We start from the raw sequence: 18,854 nt of genomic DNA, 5'->3' as shown, positions 1-18,854 counted from the left end.
TTCACTTGCTTAAAGCGTATAAATAAACACCAATAACTTAACCTGACACTATGATAAATTAATTATTTGGTAACACAAGTACACAACTTAATTAATTTTAGCTGCAGTTTAACCACTTTAATGCTTAATGCATTTAGTTTGTTCGAGTTGATGTACGTAACACTTTGATAATTTGATTTACGGATAAAGTCGTACGATATCTACAGAATATGTTAAATTTAACCGGATAAAAATATATATAAATCATAGAAGTATAAAATAAATTCTCAATGAAATAAAAATTTCTAAACTTAATTTGCTCCGCTTCTGCGCATTCTTTGCAATATAATTGTTTCATGATACAGTCTTTCAAAAGAGGGTCTTCGAATCTTGCAAAGTTTTGATGAGAATCAATTTTATTTAACCTGATAGAATATACCGGATAACCTAACAACATTAGTAGTACTATATAACAAATCATTATGGTACAGATCTTCTACATTTTTGACAATGATAACATGAAAATTAACATTGTTTATTGAAAGGAACAAACCCATTATCCATTAATTGATAGAGGCCAATATTCTGTTAAAGAGAGGACATAATAATAAAACAGGTTATATGCATACGACATTTTCAGTTGACCTAGTAAATTGGAGAAAGAATTTAAAAAAATGAAAAGAAACGCTACTAATGAGATTTGAACCCATGTTCCTCGCAAATTAATCCTCCTCTATACAAGCAAGTACGGATTATTACTAAAACTTGAACTTCCATTTAAGAAATATTAAATACTTTTCCATTCCCATTATTTTTAAACAATTGTTGAATATATATATCAGTTACTCCATTCAATTCACACCAAACTATCCATTTGACTTTTACGGTCTACGAGACAACATTCTGACCACATTTTTCTTCATTTATATATTATTATACTATTATTTTTCCGTGTCGAAATTATATTTTCTCAAAACCTCTTTTTATAACAAAAGTAGATATGTCAAATTTATATATAAATTTTTGAAATTTGATTAAATATAATTAAGGTTAATATTTCGCAAGTTTAACTTTAAAAAAGGTGAATGGATAGTCTGATGCGGATTTGTAGATAGTATATTTTACCTTCAAAAACCACTTTGGGTTTAACTGCATAGGCTTATATAGGTCCATGGACTAAATCAGGTGTCAAGTCCATTCGTTTTTAAGCAATTAAATCAGGCAGGTGTAAAAATGTGAAATGTAGCTTGAATTTTGAACTAAATTTTAATTTGGATTTGGATGAGAACCTTTAAGTCAAAAGTTTACTTTAGTAATTCCACTACAAAAGTCATTAGTTAAATTTTTTACAACCAATGAACAAATTAACAACACGGTGGATGATAAGAGATTTTAAATATATTAGGAGTAAAAAAAACATCTTAAATGTTTTTGAGGCTTCGTGCCAAGGAGTTTAAATGAGCCCTAAAATCTAAATTGTTGCGAATTACGTAGTATTTTCTATTTCTCTCATACTTGATGGGCTTCGTTCCATCCTTAGGGAAGACTTGTTGGGAGCAGTGAGGATCCTCTGTCCCACTTTTGTATCCTATTCCGTGACTCACTCCATATATATTTTGACACATCAACATATTACCACATTTATTGTGTATTTTTTATTTACAATCAGTGATGTGTCAAGATGTGTATCAGTGTATGGAGTGGGACACGGAATGGGACACAAAAATGGGACAGGTGATCCTCACTGTGTTGGGAGTTGCTTTCCCTCGTTTAGTCGCTATTTAATTTTGTGTTTTTACTCTGGGCTTAGCCCCTCTTGCGCAAAAAAAAAAAAAGTATTTCTCTCATAAATTAGTTATCATATGTCGCTATTTTCCTCACACATAATAATACGAAAATGAGGTAAATGAGTAATGAGGGTAGTGGATTATTCTCAACACTGAACAATCAAAATTTTACCCGTTTACAGAACACTTACCCCTTATAAGATGTGATCATGGTAAACTCTTAATCTCTTACTTTGTTTAGTAAATAGGATTTTACTAATCGTAATACCTTAATTAGTTTTACAACACGATGATGCGATTATGGCAAACTCTTCCCAAGTTTAATATATAGGATTTCACTAATCGTAATAACTCGTTCTTAAGTTTTACACTGCGATCTAATAACTACGTCACCATACCATTGACAAGTCACAAGTGCATTTGGAATATTTACAAGTCTCTAATACAAAATTTCCAAGATTAAAAGTGGAATAATGCTTGATAGGCCCCTAAAATGCATAATCACAATATACCATCATTGTTTTTTGAGTGATAGAGTTAGTTTCTACTAAATCTTTCAAAATTGACCCGATCTATATCTGAATTTGACCTAAGTTTTGACTTCACCAGAATCTCAATCTGACTATTTATTATCGCGAACTAACTTTTATCCTCAAATAACTTGAGAACAACCCACCTGAAATAACCCAACCCAAATTCTTGCAAACCCAAATTGACCCGACCCGATTGATCCTGGGTCTTATTTCTATAAGGTAGAGAAATAGTAAGTTTTCCTTAAAAAATACATGACTTGTCTTAAGTTTAAAACGGATAATAGTGTCTTAGATGAGAGCTTGTGGCAGAGAAAATAAGAAAGGAACTAGTGTTTGTGGTGTAGACGGAGGTTCGTGGGTCAGTCTAGTAATACTCCAATAGTTAGTGGCTATAATTGCACAAAAGAGCTTTCACTCACGGCCCAACATTGAACATTCTTTGCTTTCTTAGCTTAGTTCGTGGCCACTATTTATGTGACAAGCACACGGATCCTTTATTAGTCCATTTATATAAAATCCATGATTTATAAGTCGAGTTGTTATGTAAATGTCAGCTAATTTAGTTAGAAGTTGAAATAATACGGAGTATTTATAATTAGAGTTAAATTTCGTCAATAATCTATTTATCTTTGTGCCTTTTTTAATTATTATGAATTACCTAGTCTTAATTATTAATCTAAAATATTTTCGATAAATACAAATAGTAGTATTTCGGAGAAAAAGAATTGTACATCAGATGTACTAAATCATATTTAATGACTTTTTGAGTTTTTGTGTATTTTTTCGAGTACTATAGAGTTTATAAATTACATTTTTGTTTTATGATGTCAAAAATCAAAATTTTTGAGCTTATATATAATTTTTTTGAGTTATAATGTAACTCTTTGATATTAAAGTAGTAAACTCAAAAACTTTATAATAAAACTCAAAAATTTTAGATTAAAACTCAAAAACTTTATCTTAATGCTCAAAAACTATACCATCTAATGTACATTGACCGGGACGACCCGGGAAAAGTGGTCAATAGCCAAATACTGCTCCTACCTTCCGGAAAAGAAAGTAGAAACCCAAGGAGAGCACACAAGAGGCAGACAGTAACCAGAAAAATATGATCATGTACCAACTTTACTATTTTTATTGTACACACTATTTAATCATATAATAATAACTTCATCCAAACTCAAAAACCCAGTAATCTTATGCAAAAATCCATTACAAAATTACAACCATGAATTGGTAACAAAACGACGTAGTTTTTGTCAAATGAAGTAGAAACATTAAGGAAAAAAAGGAAGAAATGAGGACCCTTTGTGATGTTTGTGAGAGCGCTGCTGCCATTTTCTTTTGTGCTGCTGATGAGGCTGCTTTGTGCCGTGCTTGTGATCAAAAGGTACCATCTTTCTTACTATTTTATTGGATTGATTAATGTTGTATATTTAGTAGCGGAACTGGGAATTGTAGCTAGAAGAAAAAAGTTACTGGCAATGCAAAAGGTACCATCTTTCTTAGTACTGTGGATTGATTAATGATTTATTCAGTAGCGGAACCGGGATTTGTAGTTAGTGGGGCGGACTAGTAATGCAATAATGTAAATTAGAAAAAAGTTACCAGCAATGCAAAAGTTACCATCTTTCTTATTCTGTTGTAATTGATTAATGATTTTTCTGTAGCGGAACCAGGATTTATAGTTAGTGGGCCAAACTAGTAATGCAATAAATAAATTAGAAAAAAGTTACTAGCAATGCAAAAGTTGCCATCTTTCTTATTTTGTTGGGATTGATTAATGATTTTTCTGTAGCGGCGCCAGGATTTGAAATTAGTGGGGCGAACTAGTAATGCAATAATGTAAATTAGAAAAAAACTTAGGAAATTTTTACTGGCAATTCAAAAGGCACCCTCTTTCTTAGTACTTTTTTTTTGGATTGATTAATGTTGTATTTTAGTAGGGGAATCAGGATTTGTAGTTAGCGGGGTTGAACTAGTAATGCAATAACATAATTAATTTTTTTTTGCAAATTTTGAGTAAAAGTTTACAAAAATTTCATGTTTAGGAAGGGCGACCCCTCCTGCTAGCCTCCCTTAGGCACCCCTCCTGGAACGAATTTGCTTAACGAGTGGCGAAGCTAGGATTTAACAGTGAATACAAAGATGAAAAGTTACATGGAGCGAAGTAAAGATGAAATTTTTTTAACTACAATTCCAAATTTTTATTTCGAGGGATAGTCTCTGCTAGTCCCCTCAGTCAGCTAGTGCAGTTGTACCAATTTCTTATGGACAATAGTCAATAAGGTAGCAAGCTGAAGAACTAACTGCATAAGATGTTCAAGTAGATGCCTGATTGCTGCTAATTTGTACTGTAATTTATTTTGTTCAAAGTTATTTCGATATTGACTTCTATTTCAAAATTCGTTTTTTTTTTGGAGTGTGGAGGGTAAATTTTGATAAACATGCATGAATTGACTACTAGAGGGAGTGAAGCAATGTTCTTATGAATTTAGGTTGTGCCATATTGGTGTTGCTTTGTGGATGTGACATGCTGTTGGTTAAGTAAGCTTTGATACAAAGTTGGTTAGGTATCCGTACCTAAATTTAGTTAGATGCAAGTTACTCGTCCCCCAAAATTGCACGAGGTAATTTTTATGGCTATGATGCCAATGACTGGTCCATTTTCTCGTGGTAGTTTTAGGTAGGAAATGGCACGAGGTCATGGTGCAGAATTGCAGATAGGATGGTTTGGCTCCAATGGTTCTTGCTATGTTTACCTTCTCGTTGGAAATCTGTGTGGGGTTTTTGCCATGATGATCACCCGTCTCCTGCTGGTTTTGCCTAATATTTCTATGAAAGCTACATCCTGTATTTCTATGAGATATAACCGATGAGGTCTTGTCACAGTGGTAAAATTAAGAGTTTGTTTGGATGGTGTAATTTGGAGGGAAAAGGAGGGGAGGTAGATGGAGTTCCTTGTTTGGTGAGCAAATAGAGATGGAATGAAATGGAGGGAAAGGATTCGTTGCTGCTCATTAAACCGAATGTTTCTTAGGTTAAGGAGTTGCAACTTTCTGCTTGTTAATGATCAGACCGTGTAATCCGTCAAATAATCATGGATCCTATATTCCCATTCACAGAGACATTTTCCGACTTTTTTTTTTTTACTTGCTGGCTTGTTTTTCAAGTTTGTTTGATGGTTGTGGCAGGTGCATGAGTGTAACAGGCTTGCTAGTAGACATATCCGCGTTGGACTAGATGCCCCTAACGCTGTACCAAAATGCGACATTTGTGAAAATGCTCCAGGTTGGCGGGTTTCGACATTCAAAGAAGGCTATCTGTCTGTTTTTTTCCTGTTCGCAGTTGATGTATATATGAAACTTTAATGCAGCCTTCTTCTACTGTGAAATTGATGGGAGTTCTCTTTGCCTACAATGTGATATGGCGGTACATGTTGGTGGCAAACGAACACACAAACGATATCTTTTGCTAAGGCAGAGAGCGGAGGTTTGAGACTTAAATGCTCTAAACGGTTCTTGTTGGTTGATTAATCTTATTTTTCTGTAGAATGTGTAGCTCCGGTCATTGATGGTTGTTTGTCTGTAGTTTCCAGCGGATATATCTGGACAAATTGGAGATGGGAGCTCTCAACAGGCTGATCGAACTGAAGTTAGGAGGGAACCAAATCAAACATCAGGTCCTACAATGAGCGAGAGAGAGCAAAACCACATTGTTCCAATTATAAATGGTAATGTTGACACTGAATCCCAAATGGACGCCACAATGATCGATCTTAATGCCAGACCTCAAAGAACTGGTAGACGATCCCCAACCAACCAGGTACTGTTCTAAATATGTCATCTTCTTCCGATCACACAAGTCTTTTGTAAAACCACATGTTGTTTAGCCAAATACCTTTTAAACGGATTTTTTTAGTAATTATTGAAAACATATCCTGACTGACAGGGAAACAGTATACGTACATGAGCCCTTGATTTCACAATTTGCCTCCTTTCTTTGTTGACATGAAAACGGGGCCTGATTGCTGGTACACTGCTATGTCACATGAATCAGGGAATGGATACTGAACCCGGGACTAATGATGATTCAGCAAATTAAAGAGCGAGTGAGCGACCCTGGAAAATAAGCCAGGTATTAGATTTATTACTCGCGTGTGTTATCTAGCTACTATCGTGCCTAGTTTCTATTAATTTTATCATGAAATGGTTAAGGTGGTATTAGTTTAGAAAAACACAGAAACATTCATAACTGAGATTCTGAGAACGACATTGGTTAAACATTCAGGTCCGTTTTTCTTTGCTAAAGCACGACCATCTTGCCTCTTGTCTCAACATGTAGAATAGTGCAACACTGCAACTTTCATGCCTCAAAATAATGTCATGTAGCTTATATGCCTCAAAAGTTTGTGAAAATAATCTGATAGGTAATATTCCCCTGTGATTGCAGCATTCGAGTTTGAGGCAAAATGTACCTGTTTGCCCTGCTGATTCTATCCCGATATATTTCACAGCTTTCGGATTTGAAGCTTCTCTCCAATGACACACCGAGTTACTTGTTTCAAAGTGTATAATAATAATAATAGAAATTTAGATTATAGGATGGGAGATTGTAAATACAGTCATTTCCGGCCATAAAAAAGACCGAAGCAAACCAAAAATCAACAATTGTACATGGAAAAGGAAAATGAAGTATCCCTTTGAGATTGATCATGTTCCAATTATTATTGTTCAAAATTTATATGTTAATCTTGGTAATTTTCAGTTTCCCACATCTTCGAAAAATTGTTCAGCTTTCATGTGTAATGTTTGATCTAGTTATTTGAGATGATGGCCATGCATTTTGCAAGACTAGATGAGTCTGGTGATAGAAATTATATTACAAAGTACTCCATCTAATGTTATCTTTCTAACATGTTTACAAATAAATAATTATTTTTTCGGAAGGAAAGGGAGCCACAAGCGTAATTTTGATACTGACTGTTTTCAATCCTATAATATTAGTTGTAGAAAAATTGTTGAAGACAATAAAGCTTTGTTTGAATTGGAATTCTTATTTATTTGTATCTGCTGGAATTTTCATTGAAGGGTTAAAGTTAAGGTCCTCTTTATCTAAAGTTTATTTTTGTTTGCGATTGCTGTATTTTATGAACGAGAGTTCTTTGGGAAAGAATGGAGTTATTTTTCGATCACAATTCCGATATGTTTCTTTGTGTCAAGGTTTTTGCCGGAGTATTGTGGCTTTGGTCTTGTGTGACTTTGGTTCTCAGTGACTATGCTGTTCATTGAATTTCACAAATTTTATGTGAAACCCGAGCTACTGCAAGGGTTAGCGTTTAGGAAGGCAATCAAACTCGACGAATCCACTCCTGTTCTGCTGTCATTGTCAAGGTTTACTTTATTTCCTTCCTTATCAATTACTTCGTTTTGTCTTTAATTCAACCATTCATGAAAAGTCATCAGGTGTTTGAAAAGGTCAAATTTCTGATGAGTGTGATGACTGTCCTGTCTGGTCAAGTTATCGAATGCTTTGTGAACTATGTGAATTTCTCGATGAATTTGCAGGAAACAAAGAGAGATTTCTCAGGCAGAACATTGCATTCGCAACCAAAGGATCGAACTGATGTTATGTCTCAGCTCAGCCTTAAACAACTCATCGCCTCATCGGTGAGCCATCTACTGTCAAAGCATTTCAGTAAGGTAAACTTGGTAATGTTGGTGTGAAAATGATAAGAATTTACTGAAACGACCTAGAAATTAAAATTTTTAGTGTTCAGAAATGACAGAAGTTGGTATTGTATATGATGTAGGTTCCAACCAAATCCCGATGGCCAAGCATCAGCCAAATAATCAAGAGAAATGGCCGATGCCAATCGACATTTCCTCTACTAGGGGCGAGTCTTCTCGAGACATATCCAAGGATTCAAGCTTTAACACAACATCAGCAACTCATGATGATATGAAGAGCCTTCGTGTTGTGGTCACTTTTTAAACTTAAAGCAGCACAGGGGTTGATGCAGCCTGTAACTCCAAGTTTGATGGGGAAAAAGGATTTTCACCTTATACAGGTCGATCCTCGCTCAATTCTTTTGCAGCAATTGGATATCTCAGGGACAAGTGCCAAGGTAAAACCGTGTTTCTGAGATGGAGCTTAACCTGAGTCTCGGTTAAGTGGAATGTGATTCCCATTCGGAACGCTGAAGTATCCTGAGACAAGTTGGAAAGAGTTGGTGTTTTAACAGCTCAAAAAGATTACTTTCAATGCAAGTCACCTGTCCTGAAATGTAAAAACTCACCCCTCGCGATGAATATAAAATGTAAAAATACTCTATTTACTGATTAATAGAGGTAAAGACAGTAAGAAATTAAGATGACCCTGAAGCGCGTAGTTCTTTCTTTTCTTTTTTTATTGAGTCAAGAGAATTAACATATTTTAAGCTAATACTGAACCCGGGTCGTCGAAAAAATAATAAAAGAACAAGATTGTTGGAGTGTTAGGTGAAATAATGTAACACAAAGTCCTTAAGACGCACAAGAAATGTAATGTGATGTAATATTGTAATGTAATGCACATTTTCTGAACTTCCTGTGTATTACTCTGTATACAAAATTGGCAAAACTCAGATATACATTATTCTTCCATATAAATTGATGGGTGTCACTGAATTTGCTGTTGTTGCTGTTTTCACGCTCGTTGGCAAGCGTGCCAAACCGAAGGATCAATGTGAGCTAAGGCGGTCTGGTTGGTGCCTTAAACAACATGCCTGTGAAGTGTGAACCACCTGATGGCACAGAGCATTCAGCAAGGAAGCTTAATATATATACAACCTTGGCAGATATAAATGAGCTGAGTCCGCCTCTCGACGAGCCCTCATACATGCCTGTCAACCACCAGATGGCACAACCGCACAAAGCATTTCAGCAAGGAAGTTTAATGTAGCCGTAAATTTGGTGCAAACTCGGTCAAATGAATCTCGCATTTGAGCCCTGTTAAGTTTCATTATCAGGTCTAGTCCGCACCCGTACGGGAGAAGAGAGAATCCGGTTTATAAGTTCAGGAAGGTTTCATCTCAAAACCAATTAGAAATGGGAGAGAAGTTGCTCGTTGGTTTATATATTCTTTATTTATTTATTTTTAAATAAAATTTGAAAGGTGGGAAAAATGAAAATTTGAACCTTTCGCCCGAGTTCCAACTTTTGTAGCACGGGGCGTTCGAACAATAGACCAATTTCAGAGCGGAACTCCGCCCATCTATACTCGAGCTCAAGATCACCTCGGTTACACCTCTACAATATACAAATCAGGTTTCGAACCCAAGTAATGGGAGTATTTTTATGGGCTCGTCTACTTAGCTGGGCTATTATTATGTCCATATTATGTGGACTTCATTTCATGGGCTTTTATACTTCAATCATTTTATTTTTTAAAAAAAATATCTCAGCCCAAATGATCATTTGTTTGGGTAGGGTCACGTGAGTTGGCCCATGACTCTAGGGTTTTAGGGCATGAAATTACATTTTTGCCCTCCTTATGTTTCAAACCTTGGGTGTTAGGATGCCCATGATCATTTTGCATAGTTTCACCACTTGTCACAAACTCAAGTCTCTTGCTCTTCTCAAATATTATTATCTTCCAAATAGATAAATTATTTCAAGAAGTATGAGCTTCATTCATCATATATTTATAATTATCCAACAAATTTCAAGAATTATGAGCTTCATTCGTAATTGTGATATTATGGCCACTTTTTTTGGGAATTCTTCTCCTCATGAAGTGATCAACATTGAGGTTAGCATCCATCACAATTTTTGTATTATTTTTTTTTTCCAAATTTCGAGCTTATATCTTGTTCCTTCCTATTCACGGTTTTCTTCCCGGTTTACATTTTTGGTTTAATTATCTTTTCTTCTCTCTTTCTTTTTTAGAAACTTTGTGTGGTGCAAATTTAATTATAAGCGGAGTGTACTGTGTTTTGTTTATCTTATTTCTTGTGCCAAAAAGTAAGTGGAAAATACCTTAAATAATCAAGTAGGGTTTTGCTACAATTGAGTTGTATTTTTCTTATTTTCATAGATTCATCATTCATGAACTAAGGCGATAAATATGTTACTCCCTCCATTTATTTTATTTTCATAGCTAGGTTTCCTGAATAATTTAACCACATAATGATGATGGACTGGGACGGAGGGAGTAGTTTCACGGTATTGACTGAGACAGAGGGAGTAGTCGAGTACTATATATCAATATATGGAGAGTGATGATGGACTTTGGTAATGGTGCTAGGGTGGTTCAAGATGGTCGTGAGTGGTGACTTGGTGTCTGTAACTTCGGTTAGAAGGAAGTTAATATTATAATATTACAAAATACGAAGTAAATAAATAAATAAAGTCGGATATTTTTATATACATATAATTATAATGTCTTAATATTAGGTTTATCAAGTGCGTGCCGTTGCCTCGGCATTTTGTTATCAAGGTCCTTGTATAGAGGAAGTTTCAACAAGGGAAAGTGATTAAGGAAGTTTCAACAAGGAAAAGTGGTATATATGAATATGATTATTATATGAAGGTAATGAGAGTCCAATAAATAACTTCTTACTCCCTCCGTCCCGGTCATTTGTTGTCCTTTGGTTTTGGCACAAAGACCAAGGAAAGAGGAGAGGGTCAGTAGCTAAATGACAAGTGGAACAAATTGAGTTTGAATGATCAAATTACTCATCAAGTTCATTCTTAAAATAGAAAGGACAACAAATGACTGAGACACTCAAAAATGGAAAAGGAGAACAAATGACCGGGACAGAGCGAGTATTACTTATTAGTATGCAAGTAATGATAGAAGAAAAAGAGTTTGTTACTCCTTCGATCCCGCTGATTTGTTTACCTATCTATTTTAGGATTTTTCATTTATTTGTTAACCTTTTTATATTGAAAAAGGTCTTTTTATAATTGGTGACATATTAACCACTTGTCATCCATTAACTATATCCACAAAAACGCTATAGTACACAAATGACCTAGACAGAGTGAGTATAAATGTAGATGAATATGTATGTTCATGATAATAAGCTAAGAAGCAAAGAGCTGAAAGGTGAAGATAGACCCGTGGATACCATGTGTGAAGATCACATTATTCGAGAAGAGGTCACCAAATGCGGTTATGCCCTATGATGATCTATTAATCGTTCGCTCTCTCTGAAATTTGAAAAATCAGAAGTTTTTAGTTAAATATTTCAAAAAAATTCAAATCTACCTTATGAAATTAATCGTTTGCTCCCTTTAAAATTTTTCGCCATCCCTAATAAGGAATCTTAGCTCCGCCACTGGTTGATGTTAATATGAAGTATATAGTTAGGTGCATCAAACTTCCTTTCTATATATATACACGCTTTCATATACACTATTGACATAGAGGATGTAGTAAAAGTTAACGTTCATTCATCCATGAAAAACGAATAGTATATATGTTGATGATCTTCTTGTCAAAGATACAAGAATGAATGTGCTTAGTGAACATGATTGTATTATTTAGAGTATTCCGATCCTCCCTGCTAGTTTTTGTCAAGGGCGTCTTAAAGTAATACTCGTATAAATGGAGGCCCGGTGCACCGCAAAAAAAATGAGGCCCTATATATAAATGTACAAGTGTACTATAGGTCGCGGTTTGTATAGAATCTCGTCAATAAAGCTTGGAAATTCGGTAGCTAATCAGAAGCCCGGTTTCACTGCCCATGGTTGCCCGTGGCCTTAGACGCCCCTGGTTTTTGTACTGATAGTTATGTACGTCATTTGAGAACCTAGTTCCGTAATCTTGAAAAAAAAAAACACATAATTATGGAATGAATTTCTCATCAAATGAGTTATTATTACAGGAAGTTGATCATGATGAAGATTTCCCACAGCAGAGGGAAAATACTAATAACATGCTGCCTACTAGGGCTGCGTTTCATCAACTAGGTAAATTTTAACGTAATAAGTAAATATTGGAGTATTAAAATGAATCGTATATAAGCAAAAATGCAATGTTTCGTATGAACTATGTAATTTGTAGTTATAATATGAATTATTGCAGCTTCAAGTACTCCTTTAGAAACATTATTACATAGTCTATCCATTGAAAGAGGAGTTACATATGAGGTGAATCTAAAAATAAAATTTTGGGCGGGGTATTAGCGGAGTTTCCTCATGTTATTTTATACTCATGTTAAGGTGCATATTTAAAACTTTAGGATAGCAAAAATCGACAATCTTAACCATTTTCTGCATATTTAAAAACTTTAGGATAGCGCCCTAAAAAAAACGTTAAGATAGCAAAAATCGATAAACTTAATCATTTTTTGAAAATTTGGAGATAACGAGCATTACCCTTTACTAATATCTAAGTTCTCTCTAGGTGCATTTCATGAGTAGAGAATTATATGGAGTAATTAGTTAGTGGATGGACTTTTATTACTTGCTTTTCACGCAACTTATGGTTTTTTCTTTTGAATGGTTATGGTATCATTTAAATAATGCTGTTTATTAGTGCTTACTAGGGAGTGTACACGTTTTTAGGGTTTCCTTAATAGTTTTGCAAATTTGTTGTTTTGAGGTGTGATCATTAGATTTTCTTTGATGCATTGCAAATTTATTTGTTTATCTATGATTTGATTTAAGGGTAGTTGATAGTTGATATGGATATATACTGGATAATTTATACTTTTAATTAAATACCTGTTAGCTTATTAAGTTTTTGTTTTTAGGATTTTTCTTAATAATTTTGTTGAAATTTTGTTTCAAGGTGTAATAATTAAATTTTCCGTGATACTTGGTTATATATTTTGCTTTCTTTGTTTTTTTCTTTGCTGTAAGGGAGCTTGATATGGATATATTTAATTTAGACCTAAGGCTGTGTTTTGAAGGTTTTTCTTAATAATTTTGTAAAATTTGTTGTTGTTTTCCTCTTTTGATTTATTTAAGGGTGCTTCATATGAAAAAATTAGACCTAACTTATTAAAGTTGCAATTTTTGGGTTTTTCTTTATAATTTTGTTAAATTTGTTGTTTTGAGGTGTAATCAATGATTAAATTTATTTATTTTTTCGAATAGAACATATTATAAATAAAGAAACACAAGAGTCAAATACAAAAGAAGAGGTAGAGACGACTACATTATTTCACCTTTTAATAATCCCCACTTTGTGTCTTCATTTTTCCTTTCATTGTTTGACATGGACATAACTCATACTCCATCTGTTCCCGCTCAATTGTTATCCTTTGATTTTGGTACAAAGATTAATAAAAAAAGAGGGGTTCAATTATTAAATGAAAAGTTGAACAAATTGAATGTCAATGATCAAATTGGTCATTAAACTTATTATCCTTAAAATAGAAAAATCACCAATTAACTGAGACATCCAAAATAGAAAAGGAAAATAAACAACTGGAAATTTTTTTTTAGAGTTCAATAACATTTCATTTCTTATGCTTTATAACAAAAAGTAGGGCATTGACAAAAATACCCCTCCTCACTTATCTCCTTCCTCACCAGACTACCCTCTATTCCTCTAAGCAGTGGGTGGAGCGAGGGAGGGGTAGCATGGGCGCTCGTCTCCGCTGACGTTTGAAAATTTCGAAATCTTTAGTTAAAATTTTCGATCTCGAATTTTTTCGAGGTCCCCTTATAATATTACCCTTACGTCACTGCTAAAAATTTTCGCCCGACTTAAAATCCTGCCTCCGGCACTGCCTCTAAGCTTCCTCACCACCCAACAAGGCAACAACTGGCCCTCAACCACCACCTACCATCTTCGTCGTCCCACCACCGAAACCACCCGACTACGTCACCGCCACTATGCCACCCATGAAATTAAAGTATGAAACCACCACCACAACATTATTATTCCATACGTAAGTCCATGCATGCATGCCTTTGAATTGTACTCCGTAATTTTTTTACTCCAATAAAGTTGTTGCACACTTGCACTATCACACTAAATTGAACACGTACACTTTATTGTTTAATTATCATAATAATACATATGTTGACTTCCTGGATTAGTATCTACACTCCCACCCTTGAGTTTTATCAAGCAACACCTCTATTCTAGTGAATAGTTTAAATTTGTTTTATTTTATGAAAAAAAATAAAGTAAATGTAAATGTTCCGGGTATAATTCCAGAGCAAGTATCGTTACCACCCGTGGCTTGTAGAATAATGTCTTGGATTAGACCCTTCGTGCTTCTATCGTCTCCCTCGGCCTCCCCTGCAACAATGAACGAACTGAGGGCTTGGCTTTGTGCCAAGCGTACCCACTCCGACGCCCAAGTCAGTGAACTTAGAGGTATAAGTTGTATGCTAAATGGCTAGGAATGTATTGTAGAGAGATAAGAGAGATGTTACCAGATGAATAGTGTATTTAGGTTTAGTTGTGAGATCCTTTCCTCAAAGAAGGTTGAGGAGTATTTATAGGCTTTCACCTTTTGTCACGTAGTGGCCAAGTGGCCAAGTGGCTTATCAGGTGGAAAGACCGTTCTACCCTCGGCCGATGAACCTATGGCGGGCGGCGGAGGGTCTTGGATATGAGTACGCGGGTATGTGTCCCTACCGGCAAAGTTGTCGGAGACGACGTCTAGCTAGGGGGCCGATGGGATGCATCGGCTAGACGATCTAAGTCGTTGACTTGCTTTGTGGATATCTTTGACCTTGCTCGGTGTGTTGACTTTGGTCGGCGGTGCGAGAATATGCCCCATCAATTTGCCCCCGGCGTAGTCTATGCCGTGGTATGGGCTCCGATGTATCTTTGAGCATATATTCTGCACAAACTTCCGCAAATTTCCTGTATCGGTGTCTTCTTGTGTACCGGCGTGGCTCTTGTTAGGCCGCACCATATACCATATCCCCCCTCCACATGGATGCGTAAAGGGTATCCGATGTGGAAAAGGAACATGACGCCGGCCGAGACCAGGGTGAGAGTGCTTAGGTTGACTTTGATTGCCCCGTACGTGCTCCATTACTTGGTTGATCGGTGGCCGTGGAGAGAGTAGATACCCAGGAATTTGCTTGAAATGAACAGTCGCAGAGATGTGAATAGGCTTGTTGAAGACGCTTGGTCATCATTGCATTGATTGACATTCAACTGTTGCGACGATTGACATTCCGCGGTTGCATGCTTGACACGTGTGTGTTCGATTGGTTGACACTTCATGGGTCGTGCCCTGATTGGTCCCTCTTCATGGGCTTTTCTCTATAAATAGGGAAGTTATTCCGTGATTTTGGCCTCCATTTTATTTTCGAAAATTTTTCTCTAAAATCTTCATCTCTCCAAACTTTCAAGGGTTTTCTTCTTCTTAATCTTCGAGTATCCGATCCGTGAGTGTTTTTCTTTAAGGTAAACAAGCAAACTTTTATTTTTTTCTTGCTGGTAATTTGTTGTGAATCATGTCTTCCGACGGGATTGGTACTTACGCGCCGGGGTTCCCCGTCGCGTCTTGATGAGGAGGAGGTCTTTGGAGGCCATCCCGCTAAGGTTTGGGGGCCCTAAGTCTCCTTCCCCGTAGGCCGATCCGCCCCTCCCGGAGGAGTTGGAAGATGAGGATGATGATGAGGGGCTCCGGTGATGGCGGGAGGATTATCACTCCGGATCGTGGTGAGGGGCTTCCGTTGGTGGTGGGAGGAGGGCTATTCCGGACCATGGTGAGGCCTCGCACGACCGCCTCGACCGTTCTGGACAAATAAATTCGCAAGCAGCTCCGGGGAAACTCTTTTCGGAGATCACTTCTTCCTTGGTGAGGGGTATAAAATTGTTTTCCCTCGGGAGGGTCAGCGGTCTCGTTGTCCTCCCCGGTCATATCGGCGTGTACATCAGGCAATTGGAGTACGGGCTCCGGTTTCCTTTGAACGAACACCTCGTGCCCATCATCGAGCTATGAATCTTGCCGTGGCCCAACCGCATCCGTTGGTCGTGAGGACGATAATCGGCTTTGTGTGGCTCTGCCTCTTTAAAGGGGAGATCCCTACGGTCGACTTATTCCGCCGACTTCATAGTCTTCGGCCGTCATTTGCCAAAAGGGTGGGGTGGTACAGCGTGCGAGATGGAGCCGGATATGTCTCCGTAAACAAGCTTACTTCCGCAAAGACGGCAAGAGCGATGGGTGTATGTCAAAGTGCTTGGAGGACTATCCGTTGCCTCGGTCTTTTCAGGGCCCTGTTCACTTACGGTGTGAGACCCGGGCAGAGTATGAGAAATACGTCTCCCGGGGTAGCAAGGTTAAGATGGACGCTTCTTTTGTCCCTCTTTCGGAGGATGAGAAACGGGCAATGCAAATTATTTGACGCCGAGGAGGGATGGCTGCCCCGACTCGGATTATTCTTCGGACGAGTCGTTATGCCGCGTCGGCCTCATACCGCCCTCAATCGGGGTGAGTGGGGTCGGTGTGAGGCCCACCTTTGCTCGTTATGTTCCTTTTTCCGAGCTTTGTTTTTACTTCTTTTATGTAACTCTTGTTCGGTTTCTTGCGATCGATTTGGCCGGGATCTGCCTCGAGAGGGACTGAAAGAGGCCGGGGCTTGATAAGGACGGGAAGGTTCTCACCCGTCATCCTACGGGCCGAAACGAAAGATCGCCGGCTATCCCCTAACGAGCTCATGGAAAAGCAATCGAGGGCGTTGGATCGGAGACGGCTCGAGCACGGGTTCTTGACGGCGTGCCGAAGAGACCGAAGAAGGCGACGTCCAAGTCGGCGGTCAGATTATCACTGCGACTCCCTCTTCGACCCCCGCGGCCGAAAAGGCTCATGTGGAGGTGATCAACATTTCGAGGAGGAGGCAATCTGCCGCTAAGGTCCCTTCTCCGAGGAAGAGGAAAGACCCACCGCCCGCTTCCACCGTTGGGGAGGAGCTCCTGCCCACCACCCTCCAAATAAGAGGGTTCAGACTGGTACGGACTTAACATGTGGTTCGGATTTGGCCGGCTCGTTGGACATTCCCGGTGACAGCTTTCGACGTGCCAACACAAGGTGACATGGATGCTCGTGTCATTTTTTTGTAGATCAACCGTCGGCGGCCGCCGTTCTCACCGAACGGCGAGAAGGGGAAGCACCTGAGAAGGCAAACGAGAAGGCGGCCGAGAAGGCCGGGTGGCCAAAACGTCGTCGTGGACTCCTTTCCCCGAGAAGGTTACCCCGCCGAGCTCGTGGCGGAGGGCGAGAAGATATATAAGAGGTCGGGAGATGGAGTCGCCTGGCCGTGTCTCTTATCCAGGAGCAAGAAAGGGCCACGGCCCGGTCCCGGGACCGGTGATTGCACAGCTCAAGCTTGATCTCTCCGCTGCAAGGGAGGAAGCCGGGAAGGCTCAGTTGGATCTTCGTGTTTCTGTGGGGCGCGCGGAGGAGGCTGAGAGGCTGCTGAGGGCCGAGAGGGCCAAAGTTGAGAATGCTGATGGCGCCACGGCCAAGATGATGGAGGAGCGGGATAGGTACAAAGGTGCCTATGACGCTGTGGTTGCCAAGAGGGACGAGTGGGAGGAGCGATTCCACAAGCAGGCGGAGGTGCTTAGTGACGTGCGTGCTATCCTTGCTCAAAAAGAGAAGGATATTGAAATGCTCCAATGTGATCTCCTCCCTAAAATGTGCGCCCAATTCCGGGACCAGGCCGAGGAGGCGGCCAGGGAGGCGATCAGAAGGTCTGTCCCCGACGGCTCCTTCCCGTGGGAGAAATATGATCGCTCCCGGATGAGATAGCGAGGCATGCGAGACAAGCGGCTGCGAGAAGGCGGAGGCGGCGAAGGCGGCTCGGACAATGAGGCCAAGGAGTTGCCCGGGATGGTCAACCTTCCTCCAAGCCGCCACCGAGGATGTCTTTGTTGCTGCGATGGAGGGCAACAAAGCAGGCATAGGGAGACGGGCGGTCGTCACCGACTCACCCGGCGTCTCGGATAGCTTCAAATTGTTCGGGGCCAATTATTGAGCCTTCTCTCCCTGCCATTCTTTTGGCGCTTCAAATCCTAAGTCTGTAATCTTTTGCTTTCCTTTCGTTTCTTTGCTTTTGTAATGCTTTGGTAGGTAGAGTTTAGGCTACCCCTACGGGGACTACGGCGTCGTTTGTACTCTCCTTGTGATCCTTCTTAATAAAGTTATTTTGCCGGCCTTTGGCTTGGCCGGGGCTTTGATTACGGTTCTCTCGTTCGTTCTTCCACTTTACTAGTTGAGTGCGTTTGTTTTCACACATGACATGGCCGAGGCAGTTTGAATGCACGTCTCAACTGTGTCCAACGTCTTTAGCGTCCGTAACCGTGTAGGCATATTGACCGCTAGATTGGCGTCTCAATTGCGCTGAGTATACGTTTTTCTTTTAGCGTATCGGCCGTCGTGTTCCCCGTCGCTCTCGGCTTTGACCGAGGTAATCGGGGTTGCGGCTTCGATAGTGTTCGTAACTGTGTAGGCATATTGACCGCTAGATTGGCGTCTCAATTGCGCTGAGTATACGTTTTTCTTTTAGCGTATCGGCCGTCGTGTTCCCCGTCGCTCTCGGCTTTGACCGAGGTAATCGGGGTTGCGGCTTCGATAGCGTCCGTAACT

At 38.9% G+C, this 18,854-nt stretch overlaps 1 protein-coding gene across 2 annotated transcripts; it reads left to right on the top strand.

Moving 5' to 3' along the window:
- Window positions 1–3,339: 3,339 nt before the first annotated feature.
- Window positions 3,340–7,022, top strand: LOC141648480 (B-box zinc finger protein 19-like). Of its 2 annotated transcripts, none has more exons than XR_012546029.1 (6): window positions 3,340–3,689; window positions 5,494–5,590; window positions 5,676–5,791; window positions 5,891–6,124; window positions 6,251–6,436; window positions 6,752–7,022. XR_012546029.1 is itself a non-coding variant. In XM_074457177.1 (6 exons), the coding sequence occupies exons 1-5, from the start codon at window positions 3,597–3,599 to the stop codon at window positions 6,401–6,403; spliced, it is 585 nt and encodes a 194-aa protein (XP_074313278.1). In that variant the 5' UTR covers window positions 3,345–3,596; the 3' UTR covers window positions 6,404–6,436; window positions 6,752–7,022. The 2 variants fall into 2 exon arrangements, 1 of the variants encoding a protein (XP_074313278.1); XM_074457177.1 differs by having other exon boundaries at window positions 3,345–3,689; window positions 6,359–6,436.
- Window positions 7,023–18,854: the final 11,832 nt, after the last annotated feature.

Source organism: Silene latifolia, chromosome 3 (genome assembly GCF_048544455.1).
Source record: "Silene latifolia isolate original U9 population chromosome 3, ASM4854445v1, whole genome shotgun sequence".
Taxonomy (NCBI): domain Eukaryota; kingdom Viridiplantae; phylum Streptophyta; class Magnoliopsida; order Caryophyllales; family Caryophyllaceae; genus Silene; species Silene latifolia.
This window is presented reverse-complemented; position numbering and strand designations above follow the sequence as displayed.

What these genes read in the sequence shown, in the direction of transcription:
- LOC141648480 (XM_074457177.1), top strand. Translation starts at nt 3,597, where the DNA reads ATGAGGACCCTTTGTGATGTTTGTGAGAGCGCTGCTGCCATTTTCTTT. An exon ending in GCCGTGCTTGTGATCAAAAG is followed by an intron (nt 3,690 to 5,493) that starts GTACCATCTTTC and finishes TGGTTGTGGCAG; the next exon opens with GTGCATGAGTGTAACAGGCT. An exon ending in TGCTAAGGCAGAGAGCGGAG is followed by an intron (nt 5,792 to 5,890) that starts GTTTGAGACTTA and finishes GTTTGTCTGTAG; the next exon opens with TTTCCAGCGGATATATCTGG.